The 15,560-nt window shown below is 34.3% G+C and overlaps 1 protein-coding gene across 2 annotated transcripts in view; it reads right to left on the bottom strand.

Annotated features, from left to right (window-relative positions):
* The window catches only part of COL5A2 (collagen type V alpha 2 chain), a 161,678-nt gene that overhangs the window by 55,519 nt on the left and 90,599 nt on the right, over positions 1–15,560 (bottom strand). Inside the window, exons 4-8 of one of the 2 annotated variants that reach the window (XM_005573696.5) lie at positions 13,312–13,344; positions 11,839–11,871; positions 10,389–10,442; positions 5,388–5,498; positions 1,546–1,623 (exon numbers count right to left, since the gene is read on the bottom strand). In XM_005573696.5, coding sequence (XP_005573753.2) covers positions 1,546–1,623; positions 5,388–5,498; positions 10,389–10,442; positions 11,839–11,871; positions 13,312–13,344 — 309 coding nt within the window. Of the gene's footprint in view, positions 1–1,545; positions 1,624–5,387; positions 5,499–10,388; positions 10,443–11,838; positions 11,872–13,311; positions 13,347–15,560 lie in introns of those variants that run through there. The other variant, XM_074009568.1, reaches the window with a different exon arrangement.

Here is a 15,560-nt window from a genome sequence, read left to right on the forward strand (position 1 = left end):
AGTATCTGGAAAAGTGAAGCTTTGACAAAGGGGGATGATGACATTCTCCATCTGCACTCATTTGGAAGGCAGCTAAATTCAAGATTAAAGCTTGGACAACATTTGGGATGATTTTATACATACCCTCAGTGTTACAAAGAGAAATGAGCCATATGTCTGTACACACCGCTTGTCTTTAGAACAAGAACACTTGCGTGTTTAATGGATGGTTCTGTTAATGAGAACATCCGAATAAAGAAAAATCTTGGCAGACATAAGTTAGTTCTCAAACTGCCTATTTAATTCTACAGATTCACAGCAGATAATTCTTATAGCTTAAATAAGTTGAATTAAAGGTAGATGAAACATCAACAATAATGACTAGATTATATTAAATATGAGTTGAAAATGATCTGGGGCACTGAGTTTCCTGGGTGATTTCTTTCTTTCACAACATTGATTGAAACTATCCACACAGGCTTTCCTCATTTAAACATGAAATCGTTCCACTGAGGCATAACAAAAGGAAGAAAACAAAAATGCGATTTTAGAACATTTATTATTATATGTCTATTAGAGAAAACAAAAATGAGATTTTAGAACATTGATTATTATACGTCTATTATACTATTTTTAAATATCATACTTTAAAAAAGTAGAATAAATTAAAATCAAATTTATTCTTACGGCAAAATTTTAAATTTTTATTTTGAATGGAACATGTAGTAAGAAAAGCTCCATTTAAAATTACATATGTAATTTAAACTCCAAATGGATAAAAACATGCAACTCAAAAAAAATCCCAAAAGAATCATTAAATGATGCCATATTACTAGTAACTTTAAAAATATACAAATAATATTTAAAATGCTCATAATGCTGGCCTTAAGGATGGATAGTGGGGTGGTTATCTATGAGGTCTGATTTTGCACTTCTGAAATTCTATTAACCTGGAATTATTTTGAATTATGAGCAATAAAATATGGAGAGTTGGTTTTAAAAGTGTTAATTTAGTCAATAAAATTGCATTGCTCCAAATATCCAGAAAAAAAATGGGAGTCTTTCTGATGTTGAAGAAATTCAAAAGAGGATAAGAATGTTGAGAAGACCCAGCCAGGAAACCACAGAGCTGTTGGAATAAGGCAGCCAGAGGATATTAGTAGAAAATAATAAAAATGAAAATAGCAAAACATCTCATTTCAAAGTTTTACCAAACCACTGTTTCTAACAGCACCATAAAATAGTTTTGTTTTCTATTAATAAATCTATAGGTTTTATTATTGTGATTGTGGTTATATGTCTTAAACTCCTTTATTTTCTTCCAATATTAAATAAAATATACAGATAGACCTTTATTAATGTCAGCAAAAAGTTTGCATAATTATGAATGAAACATGCCGGGCTTTTAACTGGCACACAGTAGAGTAAATAAATTAAATGAATGAATGAATGAATGAGTGTGTTTAAGAAGATGCATGTTATTCTTTGACTAGTTAACTCAAGATTCTGTATTTAAAATAATTTTTTCACTGAAGTACTTCAATGATCAGTAAAATTTATGCTTACCACAGAGCCAGGCATTAGTCCTACTTGACTCCCAAGTCCAGATTTTTCATCCAACCCAGCCATTTGAGCTGAAAACGGCTGTAAAAGCAATGTGTTGACATTATTTCTACAGTAAAAGACATACATAAACATCCTTTTCATATGGATAAAGAATTCTTATAGAATGCCTCTTCTAACAGCCATTCTAACTGTTTGATTTTAGAGCTTGGAAAAAGACTTAAGTTGTTTTGATTGTTTCTGCCTTTGATTGACCATTCTTTCCCAGAGTATTTTATAAGTATGTTGCTCCAGAGCAATTTCTGCAACGTGGCAAATGTCTGATACTTGATAAAAACATGGGTTGTTCTGATAATCACTAGCCAGTCTAATTGATTGCAGGTTTAAGTCTCTTTAACTGATTTCTTCCCACAGTTAGACACGCCAAACATCTAAACAAAACCTAAAAGATGCCTTTAGAACATTTGTCCTAAAGATTCCAGATTCCATTTTGGACTATTTTTGGATGATATTCTTTGTTTGTTCAATGCCCAGTAAACTTTAAATTATATTTACGTAAGTTGATAAAACTTTTTTTTTTTGAGACAGAGTCTCGCTGTGTCGCCCAGGCTGGAGTGTAGTGGCCGGATCTCAGCTCAATGCAAGCTCCGCCTCCCTGGTTTACGCCATTCTCCTGCCTCAGCCTCCCGAGTAGCTGGGACTACAGGCGCCCGCCTACTTTTTTTTGTATTTTTTTTTTTTTTAGTAGAGACGGGGTTTCACGTGTTAGCCAGGATGGTCTCGATCTCCTGACCTCGTGATCCTCCCGTCTCGGCCTCCCAAAGTGCTGGGATTACAGGCGTGAGCCACCGCGCCCGGCCAATAAAACTTTTATAGTCCTTTTAATTAATCCCTGACTGTTCCAAGATCGGAAACAGTTTGACCTACTCTCTTTCACAATTAAAAAACCCTAGTAATCAAACTGACCAAAATTGTTCATATACATTTTAGTAGTCACATTAGTTTCCAAATTTTGGTGGGAAAGAATGTGTGTGCTGTTTATAAATAAATTGGCAATTTCTTCTACAATCTGTTGAAAAAAATGTGTATGAACTTTTGTAAAGCAAAAATCATATTCAGGCTTCCTATGTATCTTTGCTAAGGTCTCAATCTACAGGCATGCCTCATTTTACTGTGCTTTACCAATATTATGTTTATTACAAATTCAAGTCTTGTGGCAACCCTGCACCAAGCAAGACAACTGGTGCCATTTTTGCAACAGCATGTGTTTACTCTGTGTCTCTGTCACATTTTGTTAGTTCTCATAATACTTTAATATCTTTATTGTTCTTATATCTCTTATGATGATCTGTGTTCAGTGATCTTTGATGTTACTAAAGCAATTGTTTTGGGTGCCTTGAATCATGCTCATACAAGACAGTAAACTTGATCAATAAATACTGTGTGTGTTCTTCTACCAACCAGATGTTCCCCATCTCTCTTCCTCTACATGGGCCTACTTATTCCCTGAGACACAACAGTGAAAGAAAGAGTCTCACATCTTTCCCTTTACATTGTAAGCTAGAGATGGTCTAGTAAGGAAGGCATGTTGAAACCCAAGATAGGCCAAAGCTAGACTTCTTGCACCAAACAGTCATCCAACTTATGAACACAAAGGAAAAGTTCTTAAGGAAAATTAGAAGTACGACTTCAGTAAACACAAATAATAAGAAAGTAAAACAGCCTTAATGCTAATATGGAGAAAGGTTTAGTAGTCTGGATAGAAGATCAAATGAGCCACAACATTATCTTGCCCAAAATCGAATCCAGAGCAAGGCCCTAACCCTCTTCAATTCTGTGAAGGCAGAAAGAAGCAAGCAAGTGGCAGAAGAAAAGTTGGAAGCTAGAAAATGTTGGTTTATGAGGTTTAAGGAAAAAAGCCATCTCCATAATATAAAAGTGCAAAGTGAAGCAGCAAATGCTGATGTAGACACTGCAGCAAGTTATCCAGAAGATCAAGTTAACATCATTGATGAACGTGGCTACACTCGACAATAGATTTTCAATGTATACAAAACAGTCTTCTATTGGAAGAAGATGTCATCTAGGACTCCCATTTTTAGAGAGAAATAGTCAATGGCTTCAAAGCTTCCAAGAACAGGCTTACTCTCTTGTTAGGGGTTAATGTAGCTGGTGACTTTAAGCTAAGACCAGGGTTTATTTCTTATTATGGAAATCCTAGCATGCTTAGGAATTATGATTAAACAACTCTGCCTGTACCCTATAAATGGAACAACAAGGCCTTGATAACAGCACATCTGTTTGCAGCCTTTACAGCATTGTTTACTGAATATTTCAAGCCCACTATTGAGACCTATTGCTCAGAAACAAAGGATTCCTTTCAAAATATTACTGCTCAGTGACAATGCACTAGGTCACATAAGAGCTCTGATGGAGATACACAAGGATATTAATGTCATTTTCATGCCTGCTAATACAAAAACCATTTTGCAGCCCATGGATCAAAATAAATTTCAACTTTTAAATCTTATTACTTAAGAATATAATGGTCAAAATAAATTGAGAATCTTCTGGAAAGTATTCATCATTCTAGGTGCCATTAAGAACATTCTTGATTGATTGGTCAAAATATCAGCCTCAACAGAAGTTTGGAAGAAGTTGATTCCAGCCTTCACGAATGAATTTTAGTGGTTGAAGACTGCAATGGGGGAAGTAATTGCAGATATAATGGCAATAGCAACAGAACTAGAATTATAAGTAGAGCCTGAAGATGTTGCTTAATTTTTGTAATCGCATGATAAAAATTTGACAGATGAGGACTTGCTTCTTATGAATAAGCAAAGAAAGTAGTTTCTCAAGATGCAATCTATTCCTGATGAAGATACTGTGAGTATTGTTGAAATGACAACAAAGGATTTTGATATGGCAAACTTCATTGTTGTCTTATTTTTTTAATTACCATAGCAACTCCAGCCTTCAGCAATACCACCCTTATTAGTCAGCAAATATCAGCATCAAAGCAAAACACCCCATCAGCAAAAAGATTATGGCTTCCTCAAGGATCAGATGATTATTAGCAACTTTTAACAATAAGGTATTTTTAATTAAAGAATATACCTTGTTTTTTAGACATAATGCTATCACACACTTTATAACAGACTACATTGTGGAAAAATGTAAGTTTATATGCACTGAGAAACAAAAAAAAAATTCACACAACTCATTTCACTGTAGTATTTCACTTTATTGAGGTGGTTTGGAACTGAACCCACAATATTTCCATGGTATGCCTGTACTTATAAATCCCCTATGTCTGCCACTAACAATTCAAAGAAGTAGGTATTGAAAGACATTTTGTTTGACTTTACTTCAAGTAAAAAAACTAAAATTGGAGAAATAATTAGGTGTCATTTTTAGCGTCAACTCAATGGCCTTCTCATATCCCTCATCATGGATGTGTCATCCTCTCTTGTGGAGGATATGGAGCAGATTTTGTTGGCATTCTTAGCCTAGAGAATAGGACAGATAAATCTCTCATTTCATTTAAAGGGGGAAAAAGCAGTGGTTCTTTAGAATCAATAGAAAAACCAAAGCTCATGAAATCCAGGCCTGACATTGAGAAATACAAACAATTTGAAGTAGTACTTTAGAAAATACTTCTTCAAATTTTTCCAACAATTCCCTGTGGGATTATTAGTTTTATTGTCCATAGCAGTGTTGACCTTATTTAACTGCTCTTACAGTCAAGTGTCAATATCTGAACTGAGACGATTTAAAATCCTAACAATATATCAATAATTTAAAACATGATCTGTACATGACATTGAACAATGCACACAACTCACCCTGCTCATGCCATCGGGTCCTGGGTGGGACGGATGTCCAGGAGGTCCTGGAGCACCAGGTTGACCAGGAACACCTGGTTCTCCATCAATTCCCTGAGGTCCACGAGGACCCTGGAAAACAAGCCAGTTAAAATTAGAACCCACTGCCAAATATACACTTAGTAGAAAGCTAAAGGCACAGACTTCTTAATGGCAAGGGAGTGTTTATTATTTTAATAATAAATGGCAATCTAGCCACTTAGAGTAATTTCATCAGCCACATCACTGCTGATTTTAGCATAGGTCTGAACTTCTACCATTCAGATATGGTCTGGGTAAGAACTTTATTTAGTGTGTTAAATACCCAGAAATCAGCATTCCTAGAATAATTATTTTTAAATTTTTCAGTTCAACCCTATTCTAGAGTGAACTTCCTTATTTGATTGAGTTTTTGCCATGCAAGGGTATTTGATCAACAATTATAAATTCACTTGTCTGTCAGTAAAATTACAGTAACTATGTACATGTCTGCTTAACTTCTCCCTTCCCCCCAAAATTCAAGAACCCCTTGATTGGAGTTTGTAGAAATTTTCTATCTAATTGTTTAACTCTTTGCATAGTTCCTGGTACATACTAGACACTCAGTACATGCATATTGTATTGTTACCTTTCAGTCCTCTTTAATACTTTAAGCCTGGCACCCTTTATTTTCCTTCCTACCCCCACAGGAAGACTAGACCATTGAGAAATTAGAGGCAAAGGCACTGTGACCCAGCCAAGTCTAAGTTCTCAGAGAAGTGAGCAATGATTTCTAGCTGCCAAATTCCACCCTTCTCCTAACCCACATTCTGAAGGCAGCTTGGGGAACAGCCACGTCCTCAGTTCTGGAAATGCTCCGTCCTCTAACCTCATCATTCCCACAAGGCTAGTTAAGTATTTTCTGGCTTCTTAACCCTAAAGAATCTTGACAGGCTTTAAAAAGAAAGGACAAAAAAGTCATAAGACAATATGCTTTTTATAATTTTAAGCAGGGATCAAGGGAAATATGGTAAATGAAGTTTAATAATTAAAAAAAAAGAACTCCCATGATTAAACATGAGAATACCTATGGGCCCAGAGTAAGCAATTCAAATGGGAGCTGATAGTGCAGAGGGAGCAAACATAGGACAAGCTCAGGTGGCAGAGGCGGCCGTTTGTATATGATGGTTTTAGGAAGGGTGGCATCATAGCTATTCAGAAATTTAATTATTTTAATATATTTAAACATTTATATAGACATATTTATTTCTTGCAGTAGTGGGATAAATAAGCAAATTTATCTATTAAATAGAAGCAGAATACCTAGCCTTAAAAACTTATATTAAAAAATGATATCTTAGAAAAATATTCTTAGTTTTTAAAAATCAAAACTTTTCTGACTCCTAAGCTACTATCAATTTACTTCACACTTCATTATACAAAACAGGCTGATTTCAGTTGTTCTGTAGGACTCCTGGATCATACGAATGTGCGTAACATGAACTGGATATGTTTAAGGCAGCATAGACAAAATAATAGTCTGGTTTATTCATACAGCCTTGTGTAGAAAACTCTGAATCTGTTCTTGCAATGTTCAATTGCTAATTAATAACCAGATATTATTACATACACAAAGTGAACTAATGTATAATCTCTGCGCCCAATGAGATTTTCAAAGAGACACACACAAAACTACGTTTAGCGTCAACAGGAGTGGAGACAAGTTTGTGAAATATTCACTAGTCCTCCAAAGAGATTGTGACTTTCTCCATTCTTCTGTAATTAACAATCATGTTTCAAAGTCTGATCCTAAGATTGTTTTCATTGATTCATGATTTATTATATGCCTCCATGGAATCCCCTCTAAATAGCTTATGAAATTTACTGTTGTACAAATTAGGATTAAAATTAATAAAAACTTTTATAAAAATTATCTGAAATTAAGTGAACACAAGAATGTTTACTGGTAAATACCAAAAGCAAATTAGAATTTGGGAGCTCATTAAAAGTATCTTTTTTATATCTTCAAGTGAGCTGAATTACATAATTCTTATATTAAGGTAAATGTTACATTTATTATCCTTCCCTTCCATTTCCAAGATACTCAAATTATCTCCCCAGTAACCTACAATAAAAAAGTACTTCGAGGTTGCCACTAGATGGCGATGTTTAAACATCCACAAGGAGAAAAGACGAAGGACCAGGAACTGTCAAGAACTTCATTTCTCTCGTTTCTCTGTCTCTCTCTTTCTCTCTGAGACACACACACACACACACACACACACACACACACACACACACACACACACACACACACACACACACACACACACGTTATAGATGTTAAGATCTAGTATATTTCCCATTTTACAGATCAGGAAACATACCAATAGTGGTTAAGGGTCACATGCAACTAGAACTTAGCACATCATTGATGGTCCATCTCCTGTCAGGTCGCTAGTTTGTCACTATGAAGTTATCTGAACAATACACTTAAAATTGAGGATGTGTGATGAAAGACAGTAGTGAAAATCATTGGCTAATCCTGAAGGTTTTATGGTAGTATCTCATACTGGACTACTGACATAGTAGTTCTCAGTCCAGAGCTATTTTGCCTAGATTTGGCAATGTCAGGAAACATTTTTAACTGTCACAATTGTATGGGGAATGGCAGTTTCAACTGGCATCCAGTGGGTAGATACCAGGAATGCTGCAAAACTTTCTACTATGCATATGGAATTATTTGGCCTAAAATATCAATAGTGTTGACAGTGAGAAACCATGCTGTACATTGTGAATCTTCTAAACTGTTTGATGGTAATATAATTGCACGGGCGGGGGGAATGCTATTTCTGATTGCAGAACCACCCTATATTGTGACAGCCATAATTTTAGTCCAGTTAAGCAGCTCCTAGAAGGCTTGAGGTATGAGGCAAAACATTCTGCCTATGGGCATTCTGTTACATCATGCCCATCATTTCATATACATCATTTCATGCAAAGCTATACATCATTTCATATCTTTAAACCCATGTAGGCAGGCATTGAAAGAGTTGTATCACACTACCTGTTTGCTAGGATTAACAGAGGAAGAGATTTCCTACTTGGATATCTGCCAGGGTTGTCTCACTTGATTCCTCATAAAAAATCTACCCCCCTTTCTCTCTCTCTCTCTCTCTCTCAATCTCTCGCTCTCTCTCGCTCTTTCTGACACATACACACAAAATGCACACACACTTATACCCAATTCACATTGATTGTCTCAGGCCTAACCAAGGTAGGAAACTGACCACATCACAAAGTCAAATAGGGAAAATAAGTGAGAAGTGTTGGGGAGCAGATTCGTCAGATCTTAACCAGGAACTCTGGAAGTCTGGTCCCACAACTTCTACGTAGATTTAGGACCCAATGTTGTCAATTACTTACAGTGTACAAATACACCGATGCAAAATCTTTTTTTTTTAATGACCACCCATCCTCCACCCAACTGATGTTATTTTCTACCTATTTCTGTCTTTCTAGATCTAGGACAGACATCTGGAGAGCTACAACAGAGTTTAAGCTACCAACACTAGTGAGAAAACTCAACACAACCACAGTGAAGAATGGGGCATAAAATAATGTGAATACAGTCCTGCTGCTCACCTATATGGATATGTCCAACCTCTTGGGGCACTGCTTTGCACCTACATGCCTGCAAATACCATCCATACTGCAGCCCCATTTAAGAAAAAGTACTGACATCACACTATATATGAGGTGAAATGAGTAGAAGGATAATGTAGTAACAAGGATGAAACTAGTGGCAAGAGTTCCTAGGCATATGATCTAAAATATATTTTATCCTCATTTATACATTTCAAGTTGTCTGTTGTTTCCTTATCTTCTAATCCTCCCATTTAAATATGGATAAATATATATTTAAAAGGATAAAAATCTACTGAGAGTTTTAGTAGATATCATTAGAGAAAAAATTAAACAGTACAAAAAATTTTTCTAATTGAAACATGGGATAATGAAAGCAATATACAAATTAATACAGTTATATAATATATGAAAGACATTAGATTTTAGAAGTGATATATAAGAAAAAACGTTGTAGGGAGGCCGAGGTGGGCAGATCACGAGGTCAGGAGATCGAGACCATTCTGGCTAACACGGTGAAACCCCATCTCTACTAAAAAATACAAAAAACTAGCTGGGTGTGGTGGCTGGTGCCTGTAGTCCCAGCTACTCAGGAGACTGAGGCAAAAGAATGGCATGAACCCAGGAGGCAGAGCTTGCTGTGAGCTGAGATCACGCTACTGCACTCCAGCCTGGATGACAGAGTGAAGCTCTCTCCAAAAAAAAAAAAAAAAAAAAGTGAAAAGAAAAAACGTTCTAACCCTAACACTTGAGAACAACATGTATTCTGTGCAGATAAGTAATAAAAGAAAACCTTTGGTATATATTATATAGTATCCTTATGTTTTACCTCAAGGATATTGAGGTCATTATTTTATTTTAAAGGTATTTCACTTGTCTGGTAATGGGATTGCTGATTTTTAAAATTACTCCTTTGATATCTCTGCAGTGGCTGCTGAGTGAAAAAGGCAGAGTGCTACCTGGGAAATAAACTTGTTGTGCAACCACTTGAAAGAAAATTTTACCCTCTAACAATTGTTTCCCATATCCAGCTTGGTTATTCCTGTGGCAACCACAGATCACATAACTTGGATGTTTTATCTCAACAGTACATTCTTGGCATTGCTTACTCATGAGTGAAACTCAGGATATGTTAATTATGCTTCCTTAAGTTCTACTTTATTTTGATTTGACCTCATAAGGGACAAGGAAATATCATTTGTGTTATCTAATAAGATAATATACAATTATTATTGTATTTTTCTAACATTTAATGGGGTGAAAGAGGAACAGTGCTCCCAGCTCCTTGCTGCATTCACAGAACACAGTGTAAACTGACTGGCTACACGTTCCCCACAAGGAGCCCTCTTGTCAACTTACAGGTCTTCCTTTTGGCCCTCGCTCTCCTCTTGGTCCCTGTGATCCTGGAGGTCCCTAAAACAGAAAATAATGATTATGCATGCAAAAATGTATACTTTCTTATTGAATTTTTTAAAAGTTTACTTGATAAAAGAAAATTGGAAAACAGAAATACCACACTTAATTCAGTTCAGTTGAAGACTATAGAGAATAAAGCCATGTGCATATAAAAGTTCTGTACACTTAGAAGTCTTGTTTATTTTATCAGTGAAATTTAAAGACCTATAAAGAACTAGGTGTACATTATGGCATCATGAAGCATAGTGAGCTAAACAGATTAGCTTGACTAGTAATTGCAAATTTTTAAGGATCATATTTGCTGTCCTCTCCCAGGTATAGCCTTTGCCACAAAACTCTGAGCACAAAAACTTACAGTTCTGATTTTGAAAAATTACATAAATGTGCAAACCACAAATTATCAATTATTCCAGGGACTGTATGAAATCAAATTGGTACATGATACCCCAAAATGTTCATCACTGTTCAAGTTGCTGATAAAAGCAATGGAAAGGAAAGCCTCTTAGACTACTATAATACTGCTTTATATACATTCAAGCATCTTTTTACTTTATTTAGAATATGGCATTATTTCCCTTGTATGTTTAAAACCCCTTAGAAATTTCCAATTCTTAATTACAGTTACTTTTCCCTTAAATAACAAATGACTATTATATTTCAAAAGTGGTGTTATAGTGCTGATATCTTAAAATGGCTTTTTTTCCCCCTGGGAAATGGATGTTGTCAGGGGAACTTTGTTTCTCTTTAAAAGAGGATTTAAAGTGAGTTATGAAGATTATATTGTGTATTTACTCAACCCAACATATAGCATCGTTTAAAAGTGAGGGCTTCAGAAGAACCAGAGTGAGTCCATTAAAGCTGACTTAGTATTTTATTTAAGTTGATTTGATGTGTTTAACATTTATATGAAGTGTGTGTATATGTTATGAATACTGCTGATAATCCAAACTTGAAAAACTTAGTCTTTTATACTAAGCCATAAATATGGCTGTATGATTTCCCATATTCTACTGCAATATATAATTTAATTTTATTAAGCAGATAAAACTAGCCCATCATTAATCATAGTCAAACAACACACAATTATGCCCTAATTTCAGTGAACAAAGTCGAACCAAAATTAACAAATGTAACAATAAAGTGTTCTGCCTTTTACATAACCAACAGCAAGACTAACATGGTGTTTCTTCAGTTTCAGAATAAAACGACCCCTTATCTACCATTCACTGCTGCAAAGGAATGTCTAACTTGAAGATGGTTTAAGACACAATGCTTTAAGAGACCAAGCATCATTGTTTAATTCTTTTATCTTCTCATGGATATAATAAGTGTAAAGATTTTCAGTATATCAAGGAATACAAGAGTACCATGAATATTGGGAGAAGCTACTTACTGCCGGTCCTGGACGACCACGTATGCCTGTTACCTAAACAATAAACAAGAAAATTTGTAAAGGTAAAGTTTCTGCAGATATTCAGAGAGTTAAATAGTCAACAAATAAGAATAACAACAAAAAAACACAGTAATTATTTTGACAAATGGATGTTGTCAATTGATGCCCATTTCCTCCTCTCCTTAAGATTTAAGATATTATCTAATTTTAACTCTAATATAGGGAGGCAGTGCTGGAGTAGTGATAAAGAACACCAACACTGGAGCCAAGAGGCCTGGGTTCAAATTCTGACACTGCCCCTTACCAGATGTGTGACTTCTGACTAATTACTCATCCTCTTTGTTCTTAAGAACCTTAAGTGGAAACTTAAATGTAAAATGGTAGTGATGATTACGTAATTACCTCCCTCATAGAGTAATGAAGATAAATAATAAATATTTGTATTTGTAAAGCACTTAACACCTAAAACATAGTAAGCACACATAAATGCTTTTTAAAATGAAATTAAACAATATGAATTATTTAATTTTTAGGTAATCTTTGTAAAAAAAAAAAACACAAGCCAATTAAAGGCAAATAAAGAATATAAACACTGCTAAATAAATCAACATGGATATTCTTTTTGTCTTGACAGACTGATGATAATGCCTTTAAAACCTAGGAGAATGAGGCTAAGGTGGGTGGATCACTTGAGGTCAGGAGTTGAAGACCAGCCCGGCCAAATTGGTGAAACCCCGTCTTTACTAAAAACACAAAATTTAGCTAGGCATGGTGGCTCTCGCCTGTAGTCCCAGGTGCTCAAGAGGCTGAGGCACAAGAATCACTTGAAACTGGGAGGTAGAGGTTGCAGTGTGCTGAGATTGTGCCACTGCACTCTAGCCTGGGTGACAGAGCAAGACTCTGTTTCAAAAAAATAAAAATAAAAAAATAATGAAACCTAGGAGGATAGCTGAAGGTGACAGAGCGAGACTCTGTTTCAAATAAATAAATAAATAAATAAATAAATAAATAAATAAATAAACAAACCTAGGATAGCTGAAGAGCTTTAATCCTGTTTAGTAATATACTTCTTGATCCATTAACAAGTTTAAAGAAGTCTTAGGAATTCTTATGCAACATGGAATTTTGATCAGGATCAGGGCATGACATATTTCCAGAAGTGTGGAACAATAAACTGCTATACTAATTAGTGCTAATATTAACTACCAGTGTATATCCACATGTAATATATCTAACTTTTTAAAACACTGACTTTCTACCTTTAGTCATGGGACTACAAAAGTCAGGAACACAGACTATCAAATATTGTATTAAGTAACTAATCTGTTCTGGTTTGCTTGTGTTATACTAAAAACTTGTTTTTAAAATAACTAATTTATTTTTGAAAGTATGTATATAAGCAGTAATATACAATTATACTATAAGCTAAGTTTATTTAAGGTACAAGGAAACAATGATTATACATATACTTACAACAGGCACTAATCCTGGTTCTCCCTTTTGTCCCTATGACATTAAAAACAATTTAAAAATTCAATTAGCACAATATAATGGCTTGCTGGGCAAAAACATGCCACCCTAGAATATGCCATGTAAACACAGGGAATTTCTATGTAAGAAATGCAAAAAAACTGCAAAAAGAAAGTTAACAATTTTTAGGATATTTAGTCAGACATTATTCATTAAAATATTACTGCTCACCTGAAAGACATTTAAAAAATCCAATGTGTGAAATATGTAAAGCTATTTTGCTTCAGTTTTTACATAGATCAAATCCAAAGAGTTGACTAGAGCACAAAATAGTTGCAACAAAAAGATGTAAAGATGAAGCACCAGAGGAAAAACTACTGAAAGACTGAAAACACAAAAAGAGTCAGAAATTGTAATACATCAAAATTAATATAAATTAATATATACAAGTTCACACTTTTATTGTATGACATACAGTTTTCAGGATCTAATCAGATGCCATTCCTGAACTACTAGCACCCTTTTTTAGTACTCATGGAAGGGCATTAAAAATGAGTACATGTGCTCATCTTTAATAAAAAAGAAAGAAAAAATAATAATTCCACTCAGATAATTCTCAACACCTGAAGAAAATCTAGGAAAAAAAATGAATTGACTAAAAAAATCAAAAACAACATAAGAAACTATCATGTAAGTAAATAGGGTCAGGTCAGTATAATTGCTTTTATAATAGATGTAACAAATATAATAGATGTAGATAGAATTTATTTTGATTCTTACAACTTTTCTCAGAAATTGAATCCTCATTGCGTGATATCAGGTACATAGATTAAATAATATTGGATGAATTGTAGCTTTATATATTTCTACTTAATCATTTACTAATTTGTATTCTTCACTTCAAAATTTGTCTTCCAACAGATTTTGATCTCCTCAAAGTCATGGTTGTGTCTTAGTCTACTTTACATGCTGAGCATAGCACATGGAAGCATTCAATGAATTCTTAAAATGTATTACTTTCCATTAATGTATTATGAAATAATGCTTTTTACTGGGCAATTGTGTAGGATGAATATGAATTTAACAACTATCTCTTAAATGTAGAAAAAAACAAGAAGAATGGGTTCTAGTTTATTTCTCCTTTAATATATATTATTCTTTAATCTGATTATAAAAATAATATCTGTTCATAGTAGGAAATTTTGAAAACAGAAGAAATATACAAGAAAAAAAAATAACCTAAATATCCTACTCTACACCCTGGAGATAACCACCGTTAATGTTCTGGCATTCTTAGTTTTCCACCATCTACATGCACTTTGACTATCTAATCAATGCCTCATTATCTTACTCTTAAATTTTGTTTTCATTTTTAAGTTTAAGGATGACATTAAAATGAATATCCTTGTTCATAAATGTGTGCATGGTATCTCTATTAATACCTTATGATATGTTTTTAGAAGTTAAATTTGTAGATTAAAGACATTTTAAGTTTTTTAACCCATATCACCAAATTGTACTACTAAAGACACAATCTTGTATCCTTCCAATACTATCCTGACAAAACTCCGTGAAGTAAAATGATAGACTTAACGGCAGACCTAATAATAACTCAATCATACTTGCTGATTCTAATGTTGAAGCAGCAAATACTCGGGAAGTCAGGAATAAATTGAGAATCCAAAAGAAGAAAGCGCTCTCCAGAAGCAGGAGGCAGTTCTATAGGGTAAGTTCAAGATAGAAACACTAGGGACTAATAGCCAACCTACACAAAGCCTAGGACAAGAAAGAATCAACATATATGGGCTTCAAAGTAAAATGGGCTTATTTCTGCATGTTCACATCCACTAACTTCTAGAGCTTTATATTTTAAAAAATACACAAATAATAAAAATTTACCATGTAAGAGCTATAATAAAAGATATTTTTCAAAATGCTGAAAGAATTTGAATTGTTTAGAAAGGGTACATAAATTTGTGTCCAATAAACAAAGGACATTGCTGAAACAATGCTCCTTCTAAAGCAAGACTAGAAGAACAAATAAAAAGAGAGGACAAATTATTTCAGTCAGAATGAGAAAAATGGAATAGCCTGCTAAGAACAGTTGTGAATTTCCATCCTAAGAGACCTACAAGCAAAATGCACTTTATACTTACTTTGTCTGTAGGAAAATAGAACTCTCTGATACCTGTCTTACCTAAATTGTAGGCTTTTTGATATATGACTGTTCTGTTGCTGTACAATATTTAAAA

This window comes from Macaca fascicularis, chromosome 12, assembly GCF_037993035.2.
Source record: "Macaca fascicularis isolate 582-1 chromosome 12, T2T-MFA8v1.1".
Taxonomy (NCBI): Eukaryota; Metazoa; Chordata; class Mammalia; order Primates; family Cercopithecidae; genus Macaca; species Macaca fascicularis.